This window comes from Aulonocara stuartgranti (assembly GCF_965226115.1).
Source record: "Aulonocara stuartgranti genome assembly, chromosome: 14".
Lineage (NCBI taxonomy): Eukaryota > Metazoa > Chordata > Actinopteri > Cichliformes > Cichlidae > Aulonocara > Aulonocara stuartgranti.
The window spans coordinates 25404463-25432243 of NC_138950.1; the positions used below are offsets into that span (position 1 = coordinate 25404463).

Sequence of the window (27781 nt, forward strand, 5' to 3'; positions counted from 1 at the left end):
TAAATGTTAAATAATAAAATATAACAGCTGTGTTTGACTACCCAAAGAGCAGCAGTGACAATTTATTGACTAAAACCAGTCACAAGCCTCTGCTCTGTGGACCGGAGCCCTTCTGTTCCCCCACAGTGTTTATGCTCAAACTTTTGCCTATGTAAGGAGAAACTGTTCAGGCACTGCACTCCATTTATTACTCACAGACACAAAGAGAAGGAAAAGCAAAGTATTGGGTGAGCGGAAATGAACGATGTTAAAAAAATACAAATGATTTAAAAATGATCTTTAAGCAAGCACATTGATAATATTATATTATTTATAGCCTCTGCGGTGCGTCACGGAGTTTAGAGCCTAATCTGTTCTTCCTCACTTTGTGTTCTGTATGTATTTGTTTCTCTGTGTGCAACAGTGTGCGTGCGCGTTTGTCAGAGATGGGAAGCTGTAGTTTGTAACCAAGACGCACAGTTGCGCTCCTAACCAGTGAGTTAAGGAGCGAGTAAATGCACACACTCACAGAAACAGATACGCCACAGTCAGACACACAAACACTCAGATAAATGCGTCAATTGCTCATCCTTTATTCATCTTGGAAAACAAGTGAATATTTAACAGAAGAGCTGGTGTCCTCTTTAAATAGTTAATTGGTCAGCCGGTCACAGAAGTGGCGTGCGTGCGTGCAGTCATTTATCTAACTTTATAAATACCATACAAGTCTACAGTTTGTGCATCACAGTCTACATTTCTGCACAAATAAATAAAAAGAAATGAAGAAGAATCTAAGGTGCCTGCATTAGTTCTTGCTTTAGAGTCTTTTCTATTATGAATGTAGAGGGTGTGTTAAATTGTGAAGAGCTTTACACACTTGGTATTAGACCAGCCAAGATCCTGTGACACCTTTGGCTTAGAACCAGTCATGTAATAAATTACTTTGGACTGAGAGAAAGAGAGCGCCTCATTTTGTACTGTAATTACAAGATAGGGCGGTCTGTTTAATCAGGGATTTTATTGTACATCGTGTTCAGTTAGGTTACACGCTAAAGCTGCAGTATAGTTTTATTCAAGCACTTTATTCAAGTACAAATTTGAGGTAGTCTTAGTATGAGTGTCATACCACTTCATTCTGCCAGTTTAATATGACAACAGGAAGGATGCAGTACTTTATTTATTTTTTACAATTGTCTCACAGCTTTAGTAATCTTAGCATTATTGCCTATTAAATATAACTATTATAGCATACAAAGCTATATTATAGGCTTTGACACGTATAGGTGAACTGGATCCTCAAGACGTCTCACTCCAGGAAAGAAATTAAACAAGGTAACGCTCCTGCTGACTGGAAAAACTGATAACTGTTAGTCTTTGTTAAAGCCAACGCTCGTAAAGGACTGGATCACTTGACTGTAACCAAGTGCTCATCTACAGCTATATACACTCATTAAGTATACCTTACTAGTATTAGGTTGGGCACTCTTTGCCTTTAGAAATGCCTTAATTCTTCACGGCATAGATTCAACAAGGTGCTGAACTCATTCCTCAGAAATGTTGGTCCCTGCTGATATGACGGTATCACACAGATCTCCACATCTACCACATCCCAAAGGTGCTCTGTTGGATTGAGATCTGGTGACTGTGGAGGCCATATGAGTACAGTGAACTCACTGTCATGTTCGAAAAACCAGTTAGAGATGATTTGAACTCTGTGCCATGGTGTGTTATCTTACTGGAAGCAGCCATAAGAAGAAGGTAGACTGTGGTTACAAGGGATAGACGTCCTCAGCAACAATACTCGGGTGGTCAATGCTCAGTTGTTACTAAGGGACTCGAATTGTGCCAAGAAGACTGAAGCCTGAACTGTTGATGCAAGGCAAGATGGAGCCGTGCTTTCGTGTTGTTTATGCTCAAATTCTGACCCTACCATCTGAATTTTGTAGCAGAAATTGAGATTCATCAGGCCAGGTAACATTTTTCCAATCTATTGTTCAGTTTCGGTGAGCCTGTGTGAACTGTAGCCTCAATTTCCTGTTCTTATTTCCTGACTGGAGGGACACCTGGTGTGCCCTTCTGCTGCTGCAGCTCACCTGCTTCAAGCTTTGACATGTTGTACACTCAAAGATGCTCTTCTGCATTCCCTGGTTGTAATGAGTGGTTATTTCCAATTACTGTTGCCTTTCTATCAGCTTGAAGCAGTCTCTAAATTTTTCTCTGACCTCTGATGTCAACAAGGCAAACTCTGAAACACTTTGTAGCTGTGTGTTTCAAAACGTGCTATACGAATAAAGTTATTATTACTAAAAATAAACCCTTCTTATGTAAAGCCATATTTGCTCCAGTCTTGATTTACGTGTACTCAGACAAATGGCCCCTGCCCACTCACACAGGTGTTTCAGCTCTGGCTGATTGCACATCTGCTTTGATTGAGCCTGAGAGTAATGAATGTTGATGCTGTCCTTAAAAAAATGATAAAGTTAGTAGGTTTTTCTGCTCTGACAGGTGCAGAATAATTAGAAGGAAATGGAGAGTGCCATCAATCAAGCACGCTCGCACAGTTAGTTGCAATCACACAGTATGAGTGAAATCACCTGTGCAGATGTTCAGACAAGTTACATTTTGCTCATGAAGAGCGATTTGGCAGATGGTTAAATAGGTTTTTATTGTGAAGGCCCTTTTACTTAAACGCAGATTAAAGTGTTAGATGTAGCAGATACAAACTAAAAGAAGAGGAATAAAGATTATTGCTCAGGAAGAATTGCTTGAAGCTTTTTTGCAGTCTTCTTGTTCTCACTTAGACACACTTTTGTTATTTTTAAAGTGACTTATTAATTCCCCGTGGCTTATCCTGTTCTATCAGATGCTTAAACAAAGGCATAACCCTTAACTTACTCCCAGCACAGAATCAGTTCTACTGTTACTCTGTTACACTGATTCATGATTAATCAATACGGGTCCAATAGTGGGGGCAACACTTTCACACACATCTCCGCTTCATTAGTCTGTTGAGTGAGCTAAAGTGTGTTCTTTACATGACTCTCATTAATAATTGACTCCACAGCTTGAAAAATCAGCTGGACTCTGAACACGTGCAGCTATGAGTTTTTTCTGGCTCCTCTTTACCTCGTGCTGTGTCTCAGCCACACACACACACACACACCCTCTGATGTTCCACTTGTGTCAGCACTAGCCAACTGCGTAAACCAATAGGACATGAGTTTGTCCTATTGACTTGCTCTTTGGGAGAGTGGCAGACAGGACCTAACTCTGTCAGATCGGGCCAAACCCTCATCATGGATCACTATGCTTGTCTGACCTTTCTTTGAAACTCTCTTGGTTTTAAAAGGAATTTGCAACTTGGTATTAAATCCATGAAAGACAAACACAGACTCACAGATCTGAGCACTGGTATGTTAAAAAGAAAAAGTCACGATGTTTTCTCTGAGGTGTAGTAATTTGAACTTTTTCTTCTCCTTGCTACGGCCTTTGAACATTAGAAAAGCACGACTGTCTTGCTCCTTGATATTTGTCCATTATTGATGAGGGGTGCTAGGCGTCATTTAGGAGGGAGAGCTCTCCTTGGGTCTCACTAAGGTCACTGGAGGATAAAGCCACAGTGGAGCTTCATCTTACTCTCCCACACTGCTTTACGTCAAAGGAAGGGAACCCTGCCAAGTTTAACTTTGTGTCTCTTGGACGCACGCTCATCCTTTCCCTTAAAAATTATTAGCCGATCTTCAAGGTAAGTCTGTAGCCTTTGGCAAATCCGACCACAGCCAAAGTATCACAAGTTCTAAAGATAATCTTTGAGTTACGAGCACACATCCGTTTAACTCAGTTTTAAAAATCCCACTGGAGGTCGCTGATGGGTGTGTATATATATGTGTGTGTTTCTAGCAAGGCTGGGATGTGAAGCTGAACCACTTTCTCTTCAACCACTATTTTAAGATGAGTCTTTGAGATAAGAGCAGCAGTTAAATGCCTAATTTGTACCGATGGTGCAGTGCGCAGGAGGGGTAATGGCGTGGGTGTGAGATGAGCCCCTGGAGGGTTAAGGAGCATGTTTAACAGTTAGATGTGGGTGTGTGAGTGAGGAGGTGTGGGTTAGAGAAATAAGATCCGAAATGAGACACTTGGGACTCTGGTAAGGAGATCAAAAGAAAGAGGCATAAAGTTGGTTGAGAGGAGTCCTGTTATTTAAGTGTTGGTTTCAAGTTTTAACACTAGGGGGAGCCATAGATCTGCTATCCCTTTACCTTTGGACAACAAAAGCATCAACCTCTACACTCTTTTCAGCTGATTGAGGACCAGTGATTGTCTGCAGTCACTTCATTTGCACTTGATCGATTTTAAGCACAGCAGGTCTGAGTATTTAATTGTCTGTGCATTGTGTCATATTTGTAAAACACAATGCTTCTGTCCTCTCTTTGCTTTTCTTCATTACAAGGTGAAATGAAAAAAAAAATACTGTGCACAGCTGATGATTGTAGATCAATGTAACTAACAGTTCCTTGTTCCCAGTGATGTTACCAGAAATACTGTTTGCCATAAGAGAGGGAAAAAAAGGGCCTGACTAAAGTGAAATGTTGCTTTAAGGGGTGCTGCAGTGCTCATGCAGACGTGGAATCAGTTGGAGTGTCGCCTACTGAGGATTTCAGAGACCTTTCAAAACCACGGCTCAAGAAGGGTCAATGGAAAAAAAAGAGAGAAAAGTAACCTGGCTCCTTCAGCAGAGAAGCAAATCCTATTCTCCTCATATCGCTCACGCTCTCATCTTCCATTTTTCACTTTTCACGTTGATTTCTTTCAGCTTGCTCTTACTTTATAATCAGTTTTATCTGCTTTCGTCACATTGCTAGTGTACTTGAAAAAATACTTGTACCACCACTAAGTGAGTATATAATGTCTGTTATTGTCTCTAAAAGATTTCTCTTTAACTATATATACGTATTACACAAATATCTCACACACAAACAGGTTTACAGCTGCAGCGTTATCTTGGAAACTTTCAGCCGATAGCTCAGCTGACCCTTCTACACACCCAGATGGCAAATTTCATACAGAGTTGCTGCGCACCTGCAAGCTGTTTTGCAACCCACCTCCTGAGAAAAGAGCTTCTGCTCCTTTCACCTCTAGCTTCACATGTATGCAGCTTGCGCCTCATGCTTTCCACAATAAAGCAGATCCGTAGAAATAAAATTAAACACAGGCACTATCATCAGTCATCGCCCTCGTTCTCCTCATTTTGCTGCTGGAGTGAATTCACTGCAAGCAGATAATGGTGCTAAAGAGATGGCACCAAGACTTTGACACCATTTGGCAATCAGAGTACCTGCATACAGACACATTTGATCATATTTGTAACTAATATTACCTCAGTGGTCATGTAAAACAATCAAATATGGGTAGGAACGGTTAAAAAATATTGTATTTTTCTACAGGTTGAGTGATATGATATTCTTACTGGCTTCTACTGCTTTGACTGCAATTACATTAATAAGAGTAGTTTTTTGGCAACTTCGTCTGGGTTCTGTCTCCACTGCTGCCTGCTGTGTATCTATGTGTGTTTGACAGGGAGGAGAAGCTGCAGCTCAGTACATGGTTTAGAAAATTTAGTGTAGTTCTTTTTCCTTTTTGGCTCAGGTGCTGTGAAGAAAAAAAGCTTGCTGCGTCTAGTTCGTAATAGCGTGGAAAAGCTTAAAAGGGCCACATCAAACAAGCTGTTCTGTCTAAACACACTCGTAAAACTATCATGCGGATGGAACTGTGGTAAATTCATTCATTGCACAGACAGAACTTTTTCACTGCCCAGCCATATATCTCCACTCAGCAGCACTAAGCTGATACGGTGGTGTAGGCAAAGTTTAGAATCACTTCCTTGGATCAGCACTTTTCTCATCTGTTCTCAGTTTGTCTCCACAGATTGTAATACAGAGGAGTGGAGCTTGAACCTTTTCCAGACTCTGTGTGTGTGTGTGTGTGTGCAATGCTTATGTGTGTTCATGGGTACAGTGTGATAAGAAAAGGTAATACATTGCACTCCCTCAAGACCCATTAAGAGAGGAGAGGTAAGAGAACAGGGGACAAAAAGTGCAACATAAAAGATTTCGGTTGTATCGGGTATACACGCACGCACACGTGCACGGATCCTGACGACTTTGCTGCAGCATTTATCACTATTTCACGAACAGCTGGTAACCGCTGCAGCAAGAGACTCACAATTCCCAACAATGTGTGAAGGTATCACACGATTAGCTTCATGAAGGCAGATACACAACTTTACAAGTTTACTGTTTTAGAGTGACTTCACTGCAGCAATGCAGCACATATCTGGGGACCGCAGTCTCCTGCTTTTAGCATATCTTCTTGTTCTTTTGGCTCCTCCCTTTAGAAGTCGCCACAGCAGCCTCACCCTGTCCCTAACATCCTCCTCTGTCACATCAACCCTCCACATCTGCTCCATCCTGGCAGCTCCATCTTCAGCATCCTTTTTTCCAGCATATCTGCCATACTATCTTCAGCTCTCCCGCCTCCAACTCGGCCTCCTGTCTTTTTGTCAGAGCCACCGTCTCCACACCACACATCATAGCAGGTCTCACTACCATCATGTAACCCTATCCTTCTGTCACAAATCACCCCTGACACTCGTCTCCACCCACTCCATCCTGCCGGCACTCTCTTCTTCACCTCTCTTGTGCACCCGGGCATTTAAATTCACCCATCTTCACTCTTACACTGGTTTCCCTCTCCTGTGTTCAGTGTATAATTACATTGATTTTCACTCATCCTACTACACTGTTAGCTCACTTGCAGATTTTGCTTTTCAAAACTACAATAGGTTCAATATAGAGAAGAATTGAACATGATTTATTAAGATAGAGTAATAATAGTTAACGTGTTTGGCAGTTAAACTCTGGTGACCCATCATGACAGAACGAAATCCCAGTGGTGATAAGATTTAGGACAGGACCCCCCTGGGTCTTGATAGTGGTGAAGATGAAGACTGAGGCTTGGACAGAGTGCTGAGTGAGAGCGGGGTGGATGTGTGAGGTAGAGGAGCTCACCTACTAATGTCAGATTGGTGGTTCGCTCCAAATATCCATGAACAAGATACTCAACCCAAGGCTGCACTTCTCGGGTTGTGAATGTTAGATTGAAAGCATTTAACCCTCCTGCCATCCTTTAAAAAACTCACACCCATCACCCTAGGGACCATTCTCAGCCACGCCATAAAAAGACCATATATCCATATCTTATTCCACTTTAAATTAGCCAACCTTGTAAAACTACTTCTCCCTGAAATATTCATGTAAAGTTTTAATTATATTTTCGTTGTTTTAACCCTTCAAATCCCAGTGTTATTACATGAGCGCCCTGTGTTATAAGCCCCAAAAACCAAAAAACGAAACTAAATGTTTCCACAAAAAACCAGTTGAAGTAATATGTGATTGTCATTATAAGTAGGCCTTTAGATGGACCAAAGATTGGCACCAACATACATTTTGACCTGCCATTATTTTTTTGCATTTTTTTTTGCAATTTAAAAATTAAAACTTCAAGGCCCTGAGTCTTCATTGACATCCAAGAAAAGAAGAAAAAATAAAATCATATGATGATAATTTGGGGATGAAAAATAGCGTTTATAATGGAAGTCAATGGGCAGAAAATGGTCCCCAGGGTGATGGGTGTGGGGATTTCTGCTGCTCAGCCATTTTAGGCTGATTTAAGGAATTCACACTGGAATATTAACATTGACAGGTAAAAACTATCCTGTGGCAAGTTTGGTTATATTCCACTGAACACAGTGGAAATGGCAGCCATTTAACACATAGCAGTGGCACAAAAAGGTCCCAAGAAGGCAGGAAGGTTAAACATAGAAAAAACATGCATGTTGTAGAAAGTTCTATAAATGTATTAAAATTGTCATTCAAAAAACAATCTTGGAGAGTTTTATGTAGATAACACATGTGTTTCTATAACTTGAGAAGCCCAATCACGGTCTGGTCTCATTGGAGAAGACTGCAGTTCATCCAGGATTCCTCAGCTTAGTTAGCAGGAGGACTCCACATTGTTCTCAGATTGTTGCACTGATACAAGACATGTTCACTCTCACTTCCTTTAACAATGATAGAAACTTGCATTTTCATGACTAGTATTGTGCGCCATTAATGCATCTCAGTCAGAGCATTGTTGCCTGTGTGGGTGCTGTGACACAATAACTGTGAATGGCTCAGTCTAGTTTTATTTTTTCTCATGTGAAGAAAGTTTAAACTTCTGTCCTTAATAAGCAGCATTCTCTTAAGCTAACCACAATGTTTTTGCCATTTCTGCTGTGTACCATGCACATCACTGTAACAATATGCAAAATTTCAGTGATCATATACAATATACAAGGACACAAAAAGCAGCACCTGTAGAAAATGATCATTTAATCGTTACTCTTCCTTCAATTGTTAATTCAAAGCAACAGTAAATGTGTCTTGTGCAAAAGTTTGGGTTCTTGTCTAACTGTAAAGTCTCAATTCGATTATTATTTTAAGAGCTTCTGGCAGGTACACAAATATTGTCCTCTGGCACATTTATTAATATCGCCAACTTATTTTTCTGCCCTTTAATTACATAAATATTTCACAAAGTCTGGAGATTTGATATTTGATACCAACATGTCTCAGAGGAAAGTGTCATTAAAAGTTGTCTCTTCCTCATGAAACTGTTAAAAAATGTAACTTGAGCAGCACATCTAATTTATTTTATGATTAGAATCTATTTCATTAAAAGTCCAAACTTCAACAGTAAATCAACTTTAAAGGCCAGTCCTCTATTTGAGGTACGCACTTAAAACATTGTGTTATTTTAGCGATTTAATGAAGCCAGAATAAGGCACTAATCAGAAGAGCCAAGTGGTTTGGGATGAGGTGAAAGCTCTCCCTCGTATGGCCGCTTCACCCCCCCATTATCTTCAAGTGGTTTCATTTCAGCACCTCAATGATTATTAAAGCGGGGCAAGCGAGTGCGTTTGCAGTAATCGTTATCTGAAACTCTCCTTCCAAAAAAACTACTGAGGCCACTTTGTGAATTAGGCTCACTGAGGCTGTAAATGTAAATACACACTGACATCTAAATAAGTAAAAGGTCATTAGAAGGAATGAGAGGGAGATCAGTCAAACCAGGCTATGGACACAGTTTTAATCAGGTAAAATAACTGATAATAGATTTTCACACATGTAATGTCAGACACATAATGAAACGACTGTTTTTGATGTGATCTAATTAACAAACAGCTGCAAATGCAGTCCGTCTTCCATGCGGCGTTAGAGCACACGTACATGATTGTGCATGCAAATGAAGGTATGCAAACACCAGAGTCGGGGCAGTGCGGGGCGGTGAGTAAGCTATGTGAGGAATAATTTCCATACAGATGAGCTAAGCATTTTCTGCTTCACACCAGGTTTATATTTAAAGGTTGTTTATTGATTTAAATACTCCTCACTGTTGGGCTCCATGTTACAGTACTCAGAGCATGTACCTGTTCAGCTAAAGGTGCCAGTCTTTTTCCAGTGCAACTCCAGCATACACCAACTTTAATTTAGGGGCTGAAAGAACATCAAAACACAGAGCAATCAAGACTCGTGTTCTGTTTATATGTTTTATTTTTATCCAACTGTTTTTTTCGGGTTCTTGCCTTCCTGATACCTGATCTTGGGCCCATCATACGCATAATATTCGTTGTAATGGTGTCTGGAGGGTGGTGTCATCTTCTCTTCCTGTGGGTGTCATCATTGCAGTATAGAGCTGGGGTGGAGAAAAGAAAACTTGCTGGAGTTTTTGCCCGAATTTGCTTGATGAGAGTAATTCTTACTTTTAAAGCATTCATTTATTTTCTCTGTTGCACCACTAAAGACTCGCTTCAGATGGATCAAAGCATCTCCAACGTGCTGTGTCAATGAGTGCCGTATTGTTTCATCTCCAAGGAAACCAGAGTGTATCCTGCATTCCTACAGATGCTTCCTGGTTGCCATCTGGCATCTTTATTCTTGCCTGGTGTTATTTTATTGCTGCTTTTTTCCCACACATATAACGCCTCCATACTGTTTCCATAGCAATGCTATTGCTGAGATGACGGTTATCTCTTGTTGTTACAGCTCTTGACTATCAAGTGTCCATATCTGGAGACTCTCTAGCAGTCAGGAATGCTGCTCCCTGCAACAAATAGCTAATTGTGATGCAGGTGGTGTAGGCGTAGAGGCTTATTATGAAGTGCAAGTTGGAGGACAACCCTGTTACGTCACGCATGAAGGTACAAAACTTTTACAAAAGAAAAGTTGTGCTTTGCAAGTTTGGTGCCAGGAATTCTTATTGTTCAGTTCTTAACTTGGTGAAATGAGAATTTTATTTCTGTGTTTCTTCACCAAGCTGTTAAACTGCAGCAGTAAACACTCTGGCTATGAGTTGTGCTGTAGGAAGGAAGCGTTAACACACACACACACACACACACACACACACACACACACACACACACACACACACACACACAGCAGGACGGTACAAAAATTATACTGCTGTTGCAGTCCTGCAGAAGTACGAGAGCCCAGTGCCTTGCTCACAGGCACTTTATAATAAGCTCCTCTGCCATTTGTGCGTACACAGTGTTTCCCTCCAGACATCTCATGTTCCCATGGTGACCAACTTAGTGATTAGTATTAGCATAAAGGCATCCAATAAAGACTTAAAGCTCAGATGGCAGAACACGTGAAATTCGACTGCACACATGCTGCAGCTTCCGCTGTAGCTACTATTTCTAAATTCCAGTGATCTTAGTTTTTATATTCACATCAACAACCTCAACAGTTAAAAAATTCCTGTCTCAAACTGTCTCTGAGAACTTGGTCCAGGCATTTAAATCAAGCAGTTTGGAGTAATTGTAACACTCTATTTGCCAGATGATCCAAATCAGGGACGTCCAACTCACTTTACCGTATATAGCCCACGTTTATCTCCAGTGTGTCGAACCCTTAAGACTCAGTGTAAATATGTTTAACACCACATTTAGTCCCAATTTCAATTATAAGAAAAAGAAATGCGTTTTTAATAGTACGTCTCAGTTTTTCTACAAGAAAAAGAAGATTTGCAGCTGCAGTAAATGAAAGAAAAGTGCATTGTTTATCTAATAATTAATTACTTTGGTGGAGTGTGACTGGGAGGTCTTGATCATTTGGGAGAAACTGTGAAAGCCACAGTAAAAAGTCAGAAATCGACGCCCGCTGTCATTTTTTAAAAGCTATCCAGTGGGCCAGATTGGATTCTGTGCCTGGCCGATTCTGGCAAATGGGCCTTATGTTTATACCCTCTCTCCCTGCCAGTACATCTCTAAGTTGCTCAGTGTCTATAAGCCAGTCAGAGCTCTCATGTCTTCAGGTTCAGATCTTTTTACTGTTCTCAGAAATGGATCTGAGTGTGTTGAGGGTGCTTTCAGTTACTGTGGTCCTGTTCTTTGGAACAAGCTGCCCACTGACCTGAGATCAGTTACATACTGATCAGCCGATACATTTAAAAACAGACTCAAAGCCTTTTATTACATTTTGTCTGTTTATTACAGCAATTATTTTATCTTCTGTGTTAAGCACATTGAGTTTCCATGTAATGAAATTTGCTATATAAATATAATTGCAGGTAAACCATCCATTCGTAGAGCAGAAGAGGAAAATATTGATTTGACTTTAATCTCAAAACATCTTCTGTTTACTTTTGTTGCTTTTATTACCTTTTAAAAGCATTTTTGTCCTACTGAAGTCTCGGCTCTTCGCTACCAATGAAAATCAGGTTGTTTTCACAGATGCCATCGAATAATAGTTGATGGGATACAACCAGAGACCAGGCTGAATGGAGATAAGCTAAAACCTTTTTAGAGGTAAACTTATGGGGGCCAAATTAACAGAGCAACTTAAATCTGTCTCGGTTTCCTTTACACCAATTTATTTGTGATTGGGATTAGCTGTCAATACATAATCTACAGTAATTTGAAGATAACAATATTTTTGATTTGACGGGCATGCCGTTGCTTCGCAAGTTAGACAATCAGCTCTTTAACAAATCGCAGTGCACTCACACTAATTGCAGTAATTTTACTCTTGAGCTGGGCCTGCTGAAATGTTTAATTACAAAAAAATCCATTAATTATAGCATGAAGAGTAATTATGTCTGAAGATGCATAGCGCTGGATACCGAGTCCCCATGTTACAACATGTTCACCATTTTCAGCCCGTCTTTTACGAGAACAGTTTTTCCATTAATAATCAAAACATATGAACTGACTGTCACTAATACTGAGAAGCTGGTGTGGTGCATATAAGATCAGGAGAGTTTGACGTCTAAATAACTAGTTGTAATCGAATGCTCCCCCAAGAACAATGAGTCACTGACTGGATACTCTCAGGATTATGACCCAGTAATGACCTGTCTGTGTTGGTGTCTGGGTTATGAGCCAGAGATTACAGAAAAAGGAGAAATGAATCCTTTTATTTTAAGTGTTTTATTAATATACTAACGTGTGTTTATTGTATTTTTTCAGTACATATTGGATTCCTAAGAGAACCAAATACACACAAGAAATACAAGCAATACTCATATATACTGCTGCCTATTATCAGCTACTGTAATGAGTTTTTGATATGATATGGAAAGAGTGTAATTGTTTCTGCCTAAATACGAGGGTTCTGCTCTCCCAGTACAAATTTTTCAAAGGTATTGTTCTATTTTTTTCTTTTAAATTTAGCGTTAAATAGTAGAGCTTGCCACACTACTTAACTGGCACTTTGTCACATACAGTAGCCTCCTGTTGTAGAGTAGATGTGGTTTTATTTTCAGCGGTAATCTTTATACTGTGAGTGGAGGTGGCAGCTGCAAAGGGTCTGGCTTCTTTTCACTGTGACACACCTCAGTGCTCGGCCACCGGAGAGTGGAACCTCTGCCTTTTATGCAAAGCTGAGTGGGGATGTTCGGCTCATTTGTTACGGCAGAGGGGCAAACTAGGCCCGTCCGTCCACCTTTGCATTTGTAAAATACATTTTACCAGTTTTGCTTTTGTGATGTAGATTCTAACGATACAGAAAATGTAAGTAGCTTGCAGAGAAGGGCTCTGAATGTGAGCGAAGAAAGCAGCTGTTGCGATTGGGATGGCTTTCATATCTTGATGCTTCATCTCTCGTAACATAACACGCACAAAAAGAAGGAGAAGTTTCATTTTATGATATTTGTGGTGGGCCGTACTGTAAAAAGGTTGAAATGCTAAGCCACAACATGGATTTCACAAGACCTTTGGGCATTGTCCTGTGATATCGAGTGGTAAAACTTTAGCAGCATGGACTTTAAGTCCTGTTAGTTGTGAGGAAGGCTGATCTTGGGATTGGAGTTAGTTTTCAAACACAGCCCACAGACATTTGATGTCTGGATCATTCGAGGGCAGAGTCAACAACTTGAGCTCTTTGCCGTGTTCCTCAAATCATTCCTCAACAATTTTGTAATGGAGTAAGAGTGATTATCCTGCCAAAGAGACACCTGCCATCAGAGAAAAACAGCTGCTGTGAAGATTTGCTGCAATGTTTAAACACTTGGTATGTAACAAAATAACTCATGATGGATCATGGAGTCTAATCGCCAAATAGATCAATTAATTAATTGCATCTTCTTGAACAAGCTATATTTAATATGAAGATACCACCAGCACACCTGGACCCCTTTAAAGTACAACAGTCTACAAGAGGTGACACTGTGGTGTGTTAAAAATACGACATCATAAGAACCCTAAACCGCAGTATCACTCTTCTTCTTCTTGTTTTTCTTTCGGACTATAACAAAGTTTGTTCTCCTCAAGTTTTGCTTAGCGTGCAGTTCAGGAACAAAAATGAGGACACGAACGGATTCCCCCCCAGCTCCCTCCATGGTTCAGTCCGTGGTGGGGACACACTGTAAGAAGTCATCTATAGAATTTACCCAATAAATCTGAGGTAACAATTTGCATTGACTTTTTTGGGGTAGATTTAGTTCAATATATTGTGTATAAAATAACTTCAATAAAAAGCTATGAAATACTTAATTAAATTGGGTAAAATTTACCCCATATTTATGTATACATTCAACAGCTACTTACTTATTGAAATTAGGTAAAATTATCTCTTGTTTGCTAGTTGGTAATACCTGATAATTAGTAATAAAATTTAATTATTATCAGTTGATAAACATTACCTATTCATATAAGGTAAAATGTACCCCCCCAAAAAAGATATTCAAATGATTCCTCATCTCAATGTTTTATTCCATAAAAACACAGAATAAAGTGCAACACAACGGCTAATGCAGACAACACTTTCAAAGGCCACTCAGTCCATTTTAAAAGCCAAAAGCACAGAAACTCTACAAGGTTGTTTCTGTGCATGTATGTTATCAAACATATGGATAGATAGAACAGAACACTAACACCAACATGCAATAGTTTCTGTGCTTGCTGTCAGAAGAAAAATTATAGCTCCATCAAGCTATGTCCTCTGGGAACAAGAGGGGAAATGTGTGTGCATTGCATAAGCTTATTTTTGAGGTCGTGGACCTTGTTCAGTAGTTTGGCCCCGTCAAGATCCAAAAACAGTTTTTGAAAAGTGTCAAATGTGTTCCTCAGCTCCTTCGGATATTCGAGGTTGAGGGCATCTTTGGTATTGATGAAGAACATTAGTCCTGAAATCTTCCAAGGAATGTGGGTTGTGTTTTCTACTCTTGTGGCTGTGGAATGTTGTGTGTTTGTTAACCTTATGGTAAATGGCCTGCATTTGTATAGCGCTTTTCTAGTCCATAGCGCTTTACACTACATTCAGTCATTCACCCATTCACACACACATTCACACACTGGCGATGGCAAGCTACATTGTAGCCACAGCTGCCCTGGGGCGCACTGACAGAGGCGAGGCTGCCGGACACAGGCGCCACCGGGCCCTCTGACCACCACCAGTAGGCAAACATGGGGTTAGTATCTTGCCCAAGGATATTTGGCATGCAGCCAGGAGGCAGCCTGGGATCGAACCACCGATTAGTGGCTGACCTGCTCTGCCACCTGAGCTACAGCCACCCCCTTATAATCACAATCCTCAAAAACACATGGCACAGTTTCAAACTTTTTTAGATGGCCACCAAGATGTTCAAACAACTGCCTCTCACTGTCAAAAGAGCATGAATTACAGACAATGCACGTGAATGAAAGGATGTTGCCTGGCTGGGATGACTGTGGGTGGGTTGACAAATGTGTCCTTAATGCACCCCATGTCTTGACAGTGCAAGGGCAATCTGCATGAAGGCAGGGTATGGAGTGGACTCGACCAAAATGCCCATGTATTAGCCTGACGTGTTTCAGCAGGTCTAATCTTTTTGTGGTTGTGAAGTTGCACAACTTGCATTTCCAGTTCATTTTCCCATAACTGAGGACTTTGGTTAAGATTAACCACATTTTTAAGGTCAATGTGATTTATTTCATTTAGAAACTTGCATACCTTTAAAGGATACACCGGGGGTGGGGATGTGAGTGGGTGCTTCAGCCCTAGAACTGGTAACAGAGTCGTCTATCAGTGAGTCTCTGCTTGTAAAGGACACATGTGAGGACCTGAAAAAGAGGGCAAATAGTGAGTGTCCACATACACAGATTCTTCATGCAACAAAAATAAGAAAATACATTACACAAAGGAAATTTTCAGATATGTACCTGGTTACACTGCTCCATCCTGCTGATCACTGCTCCATCCTGCTCCTGCCCGCCTACAGGCAGAAGCTGAAACAGGAAGCTCCAACCCGGAGGGCGGTGCACTGTTGGACGGACCAATCGGAGTCTGCGCTGCGGGACTGTTTTGATCACGCGGACTGGGAAATGTTTCACGTGGCCGCCAGAGACATTGATGAATACACAGACTCAGTCTGTGGATTTATCAGGAAATGCGTGGAAGATGTCGTCCCATCCAGAACAGTCAAATCCTTCCCAAATCAAAAACCCTGGATTAACGGAGATGTTCGCGCGGCACTGGCGGCACGGAACACCGCCTTTGCCTCCGCGAACACATCGGACTACAAACACGCACATTACCAACTCCGGAAGACGATCAAAGCAGCCAAACGTGAGTACAGGGACAGGGTGGAGCAACAGTTTGACAACCCTCGGAGTATGTGGCAGGGACTAAACACGATCACAGACTTTAGAGGGAAAACCAGCACACCGCAGACCACGGCCTCTCTGTGTGAGGATCTAAACGTATTCTACGCTAGATTCGACACAGCGAACACCATGAGACCGGACAGTGTGCGCACCGCGGATGACGTCAGTGCGCACACTGTGTCTGAGGAGGATGTGCGGAAGTGCTTCAGGAAGGTGAACGCACGCAAAGCTACTGGTCCGGACGGGATTCCCGGCCGCGTCCTCAGGTCATGCGCGGCTCAGCTGGCTGGAGTGTTCACGCACATCTTCAACCTTTCCCTCTCTCTGTCTGTAGTCCCAGCCTGCTTCAAAATGGCCACCATCGTCCCTGTACCCAAATCCTCCACCATCTCCTCATTGAACGACTGGCGACCTGTAGCCCTGACCCTCATCGTAAGCAAATGCTTCGAGAAGCTGGTCAGGGACTTCATCTGCTCTGCACTACCCGACTCACTGGACCCTCTACAGTTTGCATACCGCCACAACAGGTCCACTGATGATGCCATAGCCCTGACACTACACACTGCCCTGTCACACCTGGAGAAGAGAGACACGTATGTGAGGATGCTGTTTGTAGATTACAGCTCAGCATTCAATACCATCGTTCCCTCGAAGCTGGACAGGAAACTGCAGGATCTAGGACTGAGCAGCTCCCTCTGCAGCTGGATCCTTAGCTTCCTGTCTGACAGACGCCAGGTGGTCAGACTGGGCAGCATCACCTCATCCCCCATCACACTGAACACTGGTGCTCCACAGGGGTGTGTACTGAGCCCTCTCCTGTACTCACTCTACACCTACGACTGCACAGCCACTAACAGCTCCAACATCATTGTGAAGTTTGCGGACGACACTACAGTGGTGGGTCTTGTCACCAACGGTGATGAGACGGCTTACAGGGAGGAGGTCAGCGCCCTGACCCACTGGTGTCAAGACAACCATCTCACCCTCAACGTCGCAAAGACAAAGGAGTTGATAGTGGACTTCCGGAGGTGCAGAGAAGTACACACCCCCATCACCATCAACGGCGCTGCTGTGGAGAGAGTGAGCAGCTTCCGGTTCCTTGGAGTACATCTGGCTGAGGATCTTACGTGGTCAGTACACACAAACAAAACAGTGAAGAAGGCGCAGCAGCGCCTCTTCTTTCTCAGGAGACTGAAAAGATTCGGCATGAGCCCCCGCATCCTCAGGACCTTCTATCACTGTGCCATTGAGAGCATCCTCACTGGATGCATCACCACCTGGTATGGCAACAGCACCGCCTACAACTGCAAAGCTCTCCAGCGAGTAGTGCGGTGCTCTGAACGGATAATTGGAGGTGAGCTTCCCTCCCTCCAAGACATCTACAGGAAGCGGTGCCTGAGGAAAGCGGGGAGGATCATCAAGGACTCCAGTCACCCCAGCCATAAACTGTTCAGACTGCTTCCATCAGGAAGGAGGTTCTGCAGCATCCGGTCCCGTACCAGCAGACTGAGAGACAGCTTTTTCCATCAGGCCATCAGACTGCTGAACACTTCATAGACACCTCAGCTTCACTACTGGAACTTCAACATTATGCACTCCATACTGTATATAAATGCCACTTGTTTTGCACATATTCAACTCTGTATATTTTATATATTTTATTATTATTATTATTATTATTATTATTTTATTTTATTTTTTTACTATTTAATTTGTAAAAATGTGTATACACACACACACACACACACACACACACACACACACACACGTAGGAAAATATTTAGTATACACATCCAGAAATGCATACACTATTATATATTGTACATATATTTATTAGTTTCAGGTTGGCCATTCTTGTATTTTGCTCGTTTGTGTTGTTGTGTTTGCACATCTCTGTTGCTTGTGGGGCTCGCACACAAGAATTTCACTCGCATGTGCTGTGCCAGTGTGCCTGCACATGTGATGTGACAATAAAAAGTGATTTGATTTGATTTACAAGTTATTTATCTAACCTCAAAATTTCTCTGAGTCTCTTTAATGAAGGTAGAAATTAAACACAAGGTGAATATTGTTCTTCAGTTTTTCTTTGCTCCTCTTATCTGAGAAGTCTGTCTGTCTGTTATACTTAACATGTCTCACACTCATACAGTAAGACAAATGGTGGGGGTCTTGTAAGGAAGTTGGGGGAAGCAGACAACTCCACAGGAAGAGTCTTTTGTGTCTTCGAGGACTCTGGTAGGAAGCAAGGGAGTGTGAACCTTAAGGTGTGAAACAGCTGTGTACTGCCTTTTGTTCCTGGAGAAGGTATTTAACTGAGAGCCATGCTAGGCTCAGGGAGACTCTGCTGACCGTCTGTCCTGCGATCATGCAGGGACTTCATCAAGCTTGCTTGTCTGTTCTTTGTGTGGTTTGATTAAAAAATGTTAGCTACCGCTCACCGCTCGTCTGCAGGCTTTATTTAAATGGAAAACTTCCACAACAGGCAAAAAAAAAAAGCTTTTTGCTAAAAAAAAAAAAAAAAGATTTAAAGCAGAAGTTTTTTGCACTGCATTTTAAAATGAAAACATATTGCATTTATTTGCAATGAAAAACACACAGAGCAGAAAGTGTGTTACTGTTTTACATCCACAGACACACAAGAAAAGAAGCAGGCAACATGAGGTCAAGTTATGGCAATTTTATTTTTGTATGTCAGTACATGCATTCAGAATAGAGTTTTTAAAAAACAAACAAACGTCCCAAGTAAAGTTTGGGGGGATTTTTGTGAAAGAAAGGTTGAGAGAGGGGGAAGGAGGAAGATGCTGCTGGGTCAGTTCTTTCTCAGCAGTCTGCTCCAGAATCCCCTCCTGTCCTCGGCTTGCTTTTCTTTTGCCTTCAGCTCTTTTAAGGTTTTGTTGAGCTGCTCCTCGGCATCTTTAAATGTTTCTTTCAGCTGCTGTTTGGCCAGTTTCCCTTTGTGTTTGAGGAGCTCTTTAGCTTCCTTTTTGTGCTTTTGTATTTCTTTAAGTTCATCTTTGCAGCCTTTCTTGGTCACCGTCGTTTCTTTCTTGAATACCTTCAACTCAATTTTCCCTTCTGCAAGTTCCTCTTGCACTTTCATCAGTTCCTCCTTCATGTTTTGAGTGTAACTCTTTGTATCTTCCATTTCTTTCTTTGCTTCCTGTATTTTAATTTTCTCTTCCTCCAACACTTTTTGAGCTTCCAACAATTCTTTCTTCATATTTTCAATCTCATTTTCTGTCTCGTGTTTACATTTTTTCTCCTCTTCAAGTTGTTGCTTCACATGCAGTAATTCCTTCCTTAGTGTTTCAGCTTCAGCCATTACATTTGCAGCGTCTTGTGTTGCCAACTGCATTTTGCTTTTTTCCTCTTCAAAAGCTTCCTGCACCTCCTGTAATTCCTGCATCACATTTCCTGCCTCCTTCTTTGCAGTTTGATATTTATTTTTGGCTTCTTGTGCTGTGCTTTTCTCTTCCTCCAATGCTTTTTGAGCTTGCAACAGTTCTTTCTTCATGTTTTCATTCTCGTTTTCTGCCTGTTGTTTTCTCATCTTCTCTCCTTTAAGTTTGAGACCCACATCCAGTAATTCCTGCAATACTACTTCAGTTTCAAACTTTGAATTTTTAGCTTCTCCTCTTGATTTTTCTGCCTCTTCTTTTAATTTGACATTTTCAGCCTGTATCATTTGAAATTTAAAATGAATCAGCTGTACTGTATTGTGAGGTGAAGCACTCGCCGATCCTCTTCTCGATCTCCCTTGATTCATTTTGGCCTTTTAAACAAAGGAACCAACGTTTTGTAGAGGAGTGAAGTGAAGTGTTCGATGTTTCTTCGTCAACTGTCGTTTGTCCTGCACAGAGATGCTGCTGTAGATGTGTCTCTAGCTGTGTCTGGATACAATGAAACATGCTGGAACTAAGTGCTTGTGTTGCACAGTTCTACTAAACATTCCATTTCATGCATGCTCCGCCCACATGGTCAGGAATGTCAGGTGCTGCATCTCCAAATGCTGCTCCCGTTGCCTAGCAATAACAGCTGTTTACTTTTTGGGGTCTGGTTCATTGTTTAATAAAGAAAACATGTCCAAGTATTGGGTGCTGAGGCTCAGCGCATATTCTAGCCTGCTGTGTGGGTGGGCAGCTAGAAATCACTGGTGGGCAACATGAGTGAGGAGAAAACTGGAGCAGCCAAGCAGGGAGCTGCAGGTTGCTGGTTTGAGTCTCTGTTCAGATGCTGGTGTCTCCTCTCTCTGAGATGTCTGCAAACTGTCCCAGATAAAACAATAAGGATAATAAACAAACACGTGACTAAAATAACAATTATGACTCTGATGTGTTTCATGTGTAGCAGGATGGCCTCTATACAGCAGTCGCTGCAAGCATCCACATCGCCACACTTACTATTCTTTAAGCAGGCGTGCTGGGGTCCTCCTAAGGAAAGTTTGAAACTTCATTTCCTTCATGCTGGTGAACTTTTTACCAAATATTTTCATCAAAGCTTCTCCATCACTGACAGGGATTGTTTGGATCTTCACACTCATCTCCACCAACCCTAAAAATGAGTCTCACTTTGCTCATATAATGCAGGAGTGTCTCCATATTCCACAAAAGTCTATGCAAACATGTAACAGTATCCCATATTCATAGAAATATTATTGATATTATAACAAAAGCTGTCACCAACACAATTGTCCCAAGTGCTTTTTTTATTAGTTATTGCAAATGCTTGACTGCAGTTCTTGCTAGATGACAAAACCACTTATTAGGTTTAGAAGGAAATGACTTTTTCTACATGAGGTAAAGTTGGAGAGCTGTTTCCCCAAACTAAATGAAATCATCATTTGAAAAACTACAATCTGTATTTACTCTGAACATCTGTGTTAACATTTGAAATTGGAAACATGTAAGTGTAACAAACATGTTAAAACATAAGAAATCAGGAAGGGGCATGTATAGGAATTTCTTTTACTTATGCATTAATCACATTATTTTATTGTATGATACCTTGGTGCCACTGGATTTTAACATGTCTCACACTCATACAGTAAGACAAATGCTGGGGGTCTAGTAAGGAAGTTGGGGGAAGCAGACAACTCCACAGGAAGAGTCTTTTGTGTCTTTGAGGACTCTGGTAGGAAGCAAGGGAGTGTGAACCTTAAGGTGTGAAACAGCTGTGTACTGCCTTTTGTTCCTGGAGAAGGTATTTAACTGAGAGCCATGCTAGGCTCAGGGAGACTCTGCTGACCGTCTGTCCCGCGGTCATGCAGGGACTTCATCAAGCTTGCTTGTCTGTTCTTTGTGTGTTTTGATTAAAGAATGTTAGCTACCGCTCACCGCTCGTCTGCAGGCTTTATTTAAATGGAAAACTTCCACAACAGGCAAAAAAAAAGCTTTTTGCTAAAAAAAAAAAAAAAGATTTAAAGCAGAAGTTTTTTGCACTGCATTTTAAAATGAAAACATATTGCATTTATTTGCAATTAAAAACACACAGAGCAGAAAGTGTGTTACTGTTTTACATCCACAGACACACAAGAAAAGAAGCAGGCAACATGAGGTCAAGTTATGGCAATTTTATTTTTGTATGTCAGTACATGCATTCAGAATAGAGTTTTTAAAAAACAAACAAACGTCCCAAGTAAAGTTTGGGGGGATTTTTTTGAAAGAAAGGTTGAGAGAGGGGGAAGGAGGAAGATGCTGCTGGGTCAGTTCTTTCTCAGCAGTCTGCTCCAGAATCCCCTCCTGTCCTCGGCTTGCTTTTCTTTTGCCTTCAGCTCTTTTAAGGTTTTGTTGAGCTGCTCCTCGGCATCTTTAAATGTTTCTTTCAGCTGCTGTTTGGCCAGTTTCCCTTTGTGTTTGAGGAGCTCTTTAGCTTCCTTTTTGTGCTTTTGTATTTCTTTAAGTTCATCTTTGCAGCCTTTCTTGGTCACCGTCGTTTCTTTCTTGAATACCTTCAACTCAATTTTCCCTTCTGCAAGTTCCTCTTGCACTTTCATCAGTTCCTCCTTCATGTTTTGAGTGTAACTCTTTGTATCTTCCATTTCTTTCTTTGCTTCCTGTATTTTAATTTTCTCTTCCTCCAACACTTTTTGAGCTTCCAACAATTCTTTCTTCATATTTTCAATCTCATTTTCTGTCTCGTGTTTACATTTTTTCTCCTCTTCAAGTTGTTGCTTCACATGCAGTAATTCCTTCCTTAGTGTTTCAGCTTCAGCCATTACATTTGCAGCGTCTTGTGTTGCCAACTGCATTTTGCTTTTTTCCTCTTCAAAAGCTTCCTGCACCTCCTGTAATTCCTGCATCACATTTCCTGCCTCCTTCTTTGCAGTTTGATATTTATTTTTGGCTTCTTGTGCTGTGCTTTTCTCTTCCTCCAATGCTTTTTGAGCTTGCAACAGTTCTTTCTTCATGTTTTCATTCTCGTTTTCTGCCTGTTGTTTTCTCATCTTCTCTCCTTTAAGTTTGAGACCCACATCCTGTAATTCCTGCAATACTACTTCAGTTTCAAACTTTGAATTTTTAGCTTCTCCTCTTGATTTTTCTGCCTCTTCTTTTAATTTGACATTTTCAGCCTGTATCATTTGAAATTTAAAATGAATCAGCTGTACTGTATTGTGAGGTGAAGCACTCGCCGATCCTCTTCTCGATCTCCCTTGATTCATTTTGGCCTTTTAAACAAAGGAGCCAACGTTTTGTAGAGGAGTGAAGTGAAGTGTTTGATGTTTCTTCGTCAACTGTCGTTTGTCCTGCACAGAGATGCTGCTGTAGATGTGTCTCTAGCTGTGTCTGGATACAATGAAACATGCTGGAACTAAGTGCTTGTGTTGCACAGTTCTACTAAACATTCCATTTCATGCATGCTCCGCCCACATGGTCAGGAATGTCAGGTGCTGCATCTCCAAATGCTGCTCCCGTTGCCTAGCAATAACAGCTGTTTACTTTTTGGGGTCTGGTTCATTGTTTAATAAAGAAAACATGTCCAAGTATTGGGTGCTGAGGCTCAGCGCATATTCTAGCCTGCTGTGTGGGTGGGCAGCTAGAAATCACTGGTGGGCAACATGAGTGAGGAGAAAACTGGAGCAGCCAAGCAGGGAGCTGCAGGTTGCTGGTTTGAGTCTCTGTTCAGATGCTGGTGTCTCCTCTCTCTGAGATGTCTGCAAACTGTCCCAGATAAAACAATAAGGATAATAAACAAACACGTGACTAAAATAACAATTATGACTCTGATGTGTTTCATGTGTAGCAGGATGGCCTCTATACAGCAGTCGCTGCAAGCATCCACATCGCCACACTTACTATTCTTTAAGCAGGCGTGCTGGGCTCCTCCTAAGGAAAGTTTGAAACTTCATTTCCTTCATGCTGGTGAACTTTTTACCAAATATTTTCATCAAAGCTTCTCCATCACTGACAGGGATTGTTTGGATCTTCACACTCATCTCCACCAACCCTAAAAAATGAGTCTCACTTTGCTCATATAATGCAGGAGTGTCTCCATATTCCACAAAAGTCTATGCAAACATGTAACAGTATCCCATATTCATAGAAATATTATTGATATTATAACAAAAGCTGTCACCAACACAATTGTCCCAAGTGCTTTTTTTATTAGTTATTGCAAATGCTTGACTGCAGTTCTTGCTAGATGACAAAACCACTTATTAGGTTTAGAAGGAAATGACTTTTTCTACATGAGGTAAAGTTGGAGAGCTGTTTCCCCAAACTAAATGAAATCATCATTTGAAAAACTACAATCTGTATTTACTCTGAACATCTGTGTTAACATTTGAAATTGGAAACATGTAAGTGTAACAAACATGTTAAAACATAAGAAATCAGGAAGGGGCATGTATAGGAATTTCTTTTACTTATGCATTAATCACATTATTTTATTGTATGATACCTTGGTGCCACTGGATTTTAACATGTCTCACACTCATACAGTAAGACAAATGCTGGGGGTCTAGTAAGGAAGTTGGGGGAAGCAGACAACTCCACAGGAAGAGTCTTTTGTGTCTTTGAGGACTCTGGTAGGAAGCAAGGGAGTGTGAACCTTAAGGTGTGAAACAGCTGTGTACTGCCTTTTGTTCCTGGAGAAGGTATTTAACTGAGAGCCATGCTAGGCTCAGGGAGACTCTGCTGACCGTCTGTCCCGCGGTCATGCAGGGACTTCATCAAGCTTGCTTGTCTGTTCTTTGTGTGTTTTGATTAAAGAATGTTAGCTACCGCTCACCGCTCGTCTGCAGGCTTTATTTAAATGGAAAACTTCCACAACAGGCAAAAAAAAAGCTTTTTGCTAAAAAAAAAAAGAAGATTTAAAGCAGAAGTTTTTTGCACTGCATTTTAAAATGAAAACATATTGCATTTATTTGCAATGAAAAACACACAGAGCAGAAAGTGTGTTACTGTTTTACATCCACAGACACACAAGAAAAGAAGCAGGCAACATGAGGTCAAGTTATGGCAATTTTATTTTTGTATGTCAGTACATGCATTCAGAATAGAGTTTTTAAAAAACAAACAAACGTCCCAAGTAAAGTTTGGGGGGATTTTTGTGAAAGAAAGGTTGAGAGAGGGGGAAGGAGGAAGATGCTGCTGGGTCAGTTCTTTCTCAGCAGTCTGCTCCAGAATCCCCTCCTGTCCTCGGCTTGCTTTTCTTTTGCCTTCAGCTCTTTTAAGGTTTTGTTGAGCTGCTCCTCGGCATCTTTAAATGTTTCTTTCAGCTGCTGTTTGGCCAGTTTCCCTTTGTGTTTGAGGAGCTCTTTAGCTTCCTTTTTGTGCTTTTGTATTTCTTTAAGTTCATCTTTGCAGCCTTTCTTGGTCACCGTCGTTTCTTTCTTGAATACCTTCAACTCAATTTTCCCTTCTGCAAGTTCCTCTTGCACTTTCATCAGTTCCTCCTTCATGTTTTGAGTGTAACTCTTTGTATCTTCCATTTCTTTCTTTGCTTCCTGTATTTTAATTTTCTCTTCCTCCAACACTTTTTGAGCTTCCAACAATTCTTTCTTCATATTTTCAATCTCATTTTCTGTCTCATGTTTACATTTTTTCTCCTCTTCAAGTTGTTGCTTCACATGCAGTAATTCCTTCCTTAGTGTTTCAGCTTCAGCCATTACATTTGCAGCGTCTTGTGTTGCCAACTGCATTTTGCTTTTTTCCTCTTCAAAAGCTTCCTGCACCTCCTGTAATTCCTGCATCACATTTCCTGCCTCCTTCTTTGCAGTTTGATATTTATTTTTGGCTTCTTGTGCTGTGCTTTTCTCTTCCTCCAATGCTTTTTGAGCTTGCAACAGTTCTTTCTTCATGTTTTCATTCTCGTTTTCTGCCTGTTGTTTTCTTATCTTCTCTCCTTTAAGTTTGAGACCCACATCCAGTAATTCCTGCAATACTACTTCAGTTTCAAACTTTGAATTTTTAGCTTCTCCTCTTGATTTTTCTGCCTCTTCTTTTAATTTGACATTTTCAGCCTGTATCATTTGAAATTTAAAATGAATCAGCTGTACTGTATTGTGAGGTGAAGCACTCGCCGATCCTCTTCTCGATCTCCCTTGATTCATTTTGGCCTTTTAAACAAAGGAACCAACGTTTTGTAGAGGAGTGAAGTGAAGTTTTCGATGTTTCTTCGTCAACTGTCGTTTGTCCTGCACAGAGATGCTGCTGTAGATGTGTCTCTAGCTGTGTCTGGATACAATGAAACATGCTGGAACTAAGTGCTTGTGTTGCACAGTTCTACTAAACATTCCATTTCATGCATGCTCCGCCCACATGGTCAGGAATGTCAGGTGCTGCATCTCCAAATGCTGCTCCCGTTGCCTAGCAATAACAGCTGTTTACTTTTTGGGGTCTGGTTCATTATTTAATAAAGAAAACATGTCCAAGTATTGGGTGCTGAGGCTCAGCGCATATTCTAGCCTGCTGTGTGGGTGGGCAGCTAGAAATCACTGGTGGGCAACATGAGTGAGGAGAAAACTGGAGCAGCCAAGCAGGGAGCTGCAGGTTGCTGGTTTGAGTCTCTGTTCAGATGCTGGTGTCTCCTCTCTCTGAGATGTCTGCAAACTGTCCCAGATAAAACAATAAGGATAATAAACAAACACGTGACTAAAATAACAATTATGACTCTGATGTGTTTCATGTGTAGCAGGATGGCCTCTATACAGCAGTCGCTGCAAGCATCCACATCGCCACACTTACTATTCTTTAAGCAGGCGTGCTGGGGTCCTCCTAAGGAAAGCTTGAAACTTCATTTCCTTCATGCTGGTGAACTTTTTACCAAATATTTTCATCAAAGCTTCTCCATCACTGACAGGGATTGTTTGGATCTTCACACTCATGTCCACAAACCCTAAAAAATGAGTCTCACTTTGCTCATATAATGCCAGGAGTGTCTCCATATTCCACAAAAGTCTATGCAAACATGTAACAGTATCCCATATTCATAGAAATATTATTGATATTATAACAAAAGCTGTCACCAACACAATTGTCCCAAGTGCTTTTTTTTATTAGTTATTGCAAATGCTTGACTGCAGTTCTTGCTAGATGACAAAACCACTTATTAGGTTTAGAAGGAAATGACTTTTTCTACATGAGGTAAAGTTGGAGAGCTGTTTCCCCAAACTAAATGAAATCATCATTTGAAAAACTACAATCTGTATTTACTCTGAACATCTGTGTTAACATTTGAAATTGGAAACATGTAAGTGTAACAAACATGTTAAAACATAAGAAATCGGGAAGGGGCATGTATAGGAATTTCTTTTACTTATGCATTAATCACATTATTTTATTGTATGATACCTTGGTGCCACTGGATTTTAACAAGGGTCTGTTATGCAGAAATAACAGATTGTGTACTTACCTCACTAAAATAAAGGCATTTGCAATTGCATAGATTAATATTCATGCTTCATGGAATTAGCTTCATAGATCATATTCATAGATGTAATATGCTTCACAGAACATGCCGTATTTCTCCAAATTATAGCCCAGACATATAATATTCAAAATTAATTTGGACCCCAGGTGTTTAAAAGAACCAGGTTGCTATATGTGGCCCGCTGAATAATTGGGGACGTATGATTATGAAAACAATTATTAAGCACTGATGTTCTAACACTACCCAATACAATATTAAATCAATTCAAAAATATTTTACTTGATCCCACAATTAAAAACCCCCCCAAAAACCCCCAAAACTTAGGTGCAGCAACAGTGGGTATTTTCACACATACTAGTGGGATACAGCAGTACTTTGTTTTATTTTTTAACATCTGCCATTTCAATATTTTAGAAAAAGCTAGCATTGACTAATTTTTAAACTTAAAACAAGCAGTCAGACAATCATGCACAGGCCTGGACTGGGACAACATTTCAGGCTTTTATTTTGGTGTGACACCCTGGGGAACTTCAGCTACTTTCTGTCAGAGACCGTTGGCAACACTGATGGTTTCATGAGACACCCTCCCTCTCTCAGACACACTTGCCCCGCCCCGTGAGCGAGTATCTTAATCATCAGTAAGTAGGAGAGACTTTCTATCCAATCAGAGGTGAGGAAGGCGGGACCTGCCCCTACTTACTGATGAGTAAGATACTCTTTAAGCACACATCAATAAATACAGTTAAT

General features: G+C 41.0%; 1 protein-coding gene across 5 annotated transcripts in view; it reads left to right on the forward strand.

Moving 5' to 3' along the window:
• Positions 1-27781, forward strand: part of kcnab1a (potassium voltage-gated channel subfamily A regulatory beta subunit 1a) — a 145894-nt gene that overhangs the window by 32626 nt on the left and 85487 nt on the right. For 2 of the 5 annotated variants that reach the window (XM_082501783.1, XM_082501784.1), the window contains exon 3: positions 15781-18074. The exons of the other annotated variants lie outside the window; for them this stretch is intronic. In XM_082501783.1, the coding sequence (XP_082357909.1) occupies positions 15781-17722 (1942 nt within the window). In that variant the 3' untranslated portion in view covers positions 17723-18074. Of the gene's footprint in view, positions 1-15780; positions 18075-27781 lie in introns of those variants that run through there. 5 annotated transcript variants of the gene reach the window in all.